Source organism: Penaeus chinensis, chromosome 4 (genome assembly GCF_019202785.1).
Source record: "Penaeus chinensis breed Huanghai No. 1 chromosome 4, ASM1920278v2, whole genome shotgun sequence".
Classification (NCBI taxonomy): domain Eukaryota; kingdom Metazoa; phylum Arthropoda; class Malacostraca; order Decapoda; family Penaeidae; genus Penaeus; species Penaeus chinensis.
The window spans coordinates 42,633,995-42,638,994 of record NC_061822.1 but is presented as its reverse complement, the minus strand read 5'-3'; the positions used below and the strand labels follow the sequence as shown (position 1 = coordinate 42,638,994).

Below are 5,000 nucleotides of genomic sequence, written 5' to 3'. Positions count from 1 at the left end.
GCATCCCGTGTCTCAGTATATTTCATATCACATTCGTAATATCTGTAAATATCAGACGGTAGGTATTTGAACTAATGGACGTTAAACATATTTCTGTCCACTTAATCATCATTACAGCATACAAATTAAGAAACGGAGTCGGATCGCCCTTTAAACTCGACTGGACGCCGTTTCATTTCTTACTTCTCAAGATACGCTTCAAATGAAATGCGTGATCCGTTTACCAACGTATTTCTTTTAACATCTATTCCACTTAGCGAGCACGATTTGGGAAGGTCTATCTACACACAAGGCTTGCACATTTTACATCCTTTTTCGAGGAGTGAACACGACACACATTGAGTGAATTTGTTTTAAAGCTCCTTCGTGTCCCTAATCATACGCACAGCATCAAATACATTGATTGACAGACTCTATACATCCTAACATGTAAGCGTCTATGACCGTGTTTGATAAGTGTTGCCCAAGAATCATCCAGATGTACATGTATATTATAAATTTGGTAGCTTATGGTTTATCCTTTTTGGTTTATTTAAGTTTATCCGTCGATCGTCTTATATCGTCTCCGTTTTCTTTGGATAATGGAGGTGTAACTAAATATTTTTTCTTCGGGTAATGGGTTATGATTTAGGTGTGATCCTTGAACAGCGTTTGCTTGTAATAAGTGATTTCAGTTGAAAAAATCATATTCTAAAAGAGAACGCCATCAAACTAGAGGCAGAGGATAAATTGAGTAAACTAACAATCAATACATTATTGTCTAAATAATAGTGTTATGCAATAATATGTGTACCTCTAGATAGGAATTTAAAAAATCTACTGACAGTAATACGTGACACCGATCTTAACTGGCTTTCTGTGGATCTTAAATATGCGTTCTGTAATCTACATACATCAAAACCTTTACAATTACACCTAGACACACATCGAGAGAAAAAAAAGTCTCGACCTGAAATCAAAGTCGTTTTCCTTCATCCTGACAATAACTTTAACAAGTTTTATTACTTGAAACGCTTCTGTTCTCCAGATTTTTTTTTTTCTTTCTTTCTTTCTTTCTTTTAAAAGACGAAGATTAAGAACATTAGAAAGAAAAGCAATGTGGATTAAGCTCGGAGATAAGTTGTACGTAAATATTATCAATTGATCAGTTACCCTGTTCGGTATTATGAATGGCTTGGTAGGTTGGAAATGGAAATGTTTTTTTGTTGGATATTGAAACGTTTACCGCAAGTGAAGAAACGTTTCTTGGGATACGTACACGTCTAAATATACGGGATGTCTGGTATCGGTAGAGGAACGTTTGTCGCAAAGACAGTTCGTGTTAATGTAGAAACTTTGGTTATTAATGATGAATCTTTAGCTATAACGAGAGGAATTGCTGGAGATACATTGGCCATACATGACGAATTTTTAGCTGCAAGTTTGAACGCGTTTGAGCCAAACATAGAAAAGTTTGCCGTAGTCATAAAGCTTCGAAACGTTTGTTGAATGTGTAAATACACAAACTATAGTGAGGAAACCGCTGTTGCAAGTTCGTTGTACATTGGGACACTTGTCATTAATGTGAAAAACACACATGTGGAAAGGGTTGTCGCTATACAGAAACGTTTGTCGCAAATATGGAAACATTTGACTCAGATATGGAAAGAGATGGTTCCATATGGAAACGTTTTTCGCAAATATGAAAGCGTTTGCTCTATATAGTCTGGCTTAGTATGGAAATGTTTTCCGTAATTATGGAAAAGTTTGTCCTAGATATGGAAAGACTCGTCATAATATAGAAAAACGTTTGTCGTCAGTGTGGAAAGACTGGTTAATAATATGCAAACATTCCATTTCGTTAATAGAGAAACGTTTGCTTATAACATGAAACACTTAGTTTTACTGTTTACATCAATACGCATAAAAAAATGTAATTATCTGATTACAAAAAAAAAAAAAAAAAAAAAAAAAAAAAAAAAAACAGAAATGCTTATTGCAAATCTTTCAGAGATTAAAATATTAACCAGGAAAGTTACTCATCACATGCATGATAACATGCAAGTACCATGGAAAAATAGTACCAATAGCATCTCTTACAAGCGTGATAATAATATACAAACGAAAAAAAACAAACATAGTAAACTTATAGCTAAACATACAACACTCATACACGGATAATATATAATGAAAATGATGCAATGTTCTGTACAACCAAAATGTGATGGGAATTATACATAGAAGTTGAGCATTTTAAACAGAAAATCAGTGAATGTAATGATTGAGTGTGAAATGATGAAACGAGATGCGACGCCAAATAAAACGGTAAAATGTTGATTTATTCGTGTCAGAATTGAGATTATTAAATATATTGAGCGTTATCATATGATTGTTCCTTGTATTGTGTAGGCAATAAGAATGACTACGACGGTATTAAAAAAAATGATGTGTACTTAAAGAAAAAAAAGCGATTGTTGCTGTCGATATTTCGATTAAAGATTAGATATTTTTTAGGTGAAATATAGGCCTACATTCGTTTCTTTAGTTCTTAGATTAATTGCGATTTTAGGAGGAATCGTATATATTGATAAAATCTAGACCTTACTAATAGCTGACTTGAGACGGAGGAAATTGGCCGGGCTTGTCAGCACGGATTGTAAAGCACATAGGCCTATATGCTGTATAAAAGCTTGTGGCAATAGATTTTTTTTTAAATCTTGATATATTTATATATATAATATGATATGGCAAGCGGGCGATTTAAGGCTTTTAGAGGCGCGAATAAAATCACGTTTGATTATTCATTAGATTGTGATATCACTGTTAAAGCTTATTGAAGTAACTTCTTGTGGGAAATGCCTTTTTTCGATTTTTGCGAAGCTACGGTAGAGGAATTCACGTATATGTACAGTTCGTTCGTAAGCAAGAGTAGATAAAAATGACCCTTTGACATTTTTTCTTTTTTTTTACCAAAAAGAAAAAAAAATAGAACGTGCTGAAAAAAGAGATGGTTGACAGTTCGCTTTTCCTTTTATGTACTAAATTAATGAATTGAACAACCGTATTACGTCATCTCATAACCGAAGAGCAAAAAATCGAGGAGGTAGGTCCTCAGAAACCGCAATTTTTCCGGCATGGACAGTCGCTGGAGGTACTCCTTGTGCAGGGACGTGGCGTGGTAAGGGCGGTCGGCCTGGGGGAACCTCTCGGCGAACTGCCCGGCGCCCAGCCAGTGCAGCGTCTGGTTCACGTCCTTCTGCAGGTGCTCGTAGCGGCCGATCACGTCGTACTGGGGGATGGGAAGGTGGGCGTGAGTCTGGGTTGGGTTCGGGTGATGGGTACGAGAGAGAGAGAGATAGAGAGAGAGAGAGAGAGAGAGAGAGAGAGAGAGAGAGAGAGAGAGAGAGAGAGAGAGAGAGAGAGAGAGAGAGAGAGAGAGAGTTAGTCCTGGTGTGACGATGGAGATGCGAGATGAACGGAATAAACAGGGAGTATTAGAGGAGAATGAAAGGGAAGAAGCAGGATTTGAATTCTGGAAAAAGGAATTTAGAGGAATAGCCGGAAAGGAAATTCCCAAAGGCCTAACGGGAACCTAGAGGAACAGGCTAAGAAGGCAGAATACATATAAAGGAAATATTCTATCTATTCTAAAATATACCATACGTATTACAAACTTCAGAAATACAGTAACTACCGCCTATAATTGAACAAAAATATCTAATACCTCAAAACACTCAAAATTTAGTATCAGATTCACAAAATCATTCCCAAAACACATCTTACTCAAACAGCCGCTCACCTGCAGAGCACACGGGGCACAGAGCTCCGTCATGGGCAGCCAGTGTTCATTCTTTTGAGCAAAGGTCCAAGTGCCATTCGGAGGCGTGACCCAGGTTATGAACTCGGAGAAGGTGACGTTGTGACCTTGGCCCGTGACCTGCAACGGAGGAGCTTGTGTAAGGAAGGACGTGACTTTGGTTTTCATTTGGGATGTGCGATGCTGTGTTAATATGATAATGGTAAAACTACTACTAATGATAATAATAATTATTATTATCATTATGATAATAAAAATATTGATGATGATGATGATGATGATGATGATGATGATGATAAGGATAATGAGAATAATAATAATAGGGATACTATAATTATCAGTATCATTATTATTATTATAACCACAATAATAATATTACTGTTATTATAATCATCATTAATATTATCATTATCATTATCATTGTGTTATTACTACTACTGCTATTACTACTACAATTGCTATCATTTAAATTGTCGTTAGTATTACCTCTAATATTATCATATCATAATCATTATTATCAATGTTAGTGTTATCATCATCATCATCATCATCATCATTAGTACTATTATTACTATTATTATCACTTTCAACACTGCTTCCACCTTCTCTCATCCATTCCACCTCACCCTTTCCACCAGCCAGCCACCTCATCCACCCCTCTCATCCATCCATTTCATCCACATCTCCTCTCCAACCTACCCTACCCACCGACCACCCTCCACCCACCTACCTCATCCACACCCCCACCCTCCACCCACCTACCTCATCCACATCCCCACCCTCCACCCACCGACCTCATCCACATTCCCACCCTCCACCCACCTACCTCATCTACATCCCCACCTTCCACCCACCTACCTCATCCACATCCCCACCCTCCACCCACCGACCTCATCCACATTCCCACCCTCCACCCACCTACCTCATCCACATCCCCACCCTCCACCCACCTACCTCATCCACATCCCCACCCTCCACCCACCTACCTCATCCACATCCCCACCCTCCACCCACCTACCTCATCCACACCCCCACCCTCCACCCACCTACCTCATCCACATCCCCACCCTCCACCCACCGACCTCATCCACATTCCCACCCTCCACCCACCTACCTCATCTACATCCCCACCTTCCACCCACCTACCTCATCCACATCCCCACCCTCCACCCACCGACCTCATCCACATCCCCACCCTCCACCC

The 5,000-nt window shown here is 38.8% G+C and overlaps 1 protein-coding gene across 2 annotated transcripts in view; it reads right to left on the bottom strand.

Moving 5' to 3' along the window:
• Positions 1 to 5,000, bottom strand: part of LOC125025322 (carbohydrate sulfotransferase 11-like) — a 29,687-nt gene that overhangs the window by 669 nt on the left and 24,018 nt on the right. For both annotated transcript variants that reach the window (XM_047613301.1, XM_047613303.1), the window contains 2 exons: positions 3,779 to 3,916; positions 1 to 3,268 (listed from right to left, as the gene is read on the bottom strand). The exon at positions 1 to 3,268 is cut by the window's left edge and continues 669 nt beyond it. In XM_047613301.1, coding sequence (XP_047469257.1) covers positions 3,044 to 3,268; positions 3,779 to 3,916 — 363 coding nt within the window. In that variant the 3' untranslated portion in view covers positions 1 to 3,043. The remainder of the gene's footprint in view (positions 3,269 to 3,778; positions 3,917 to 5,000) is intronic.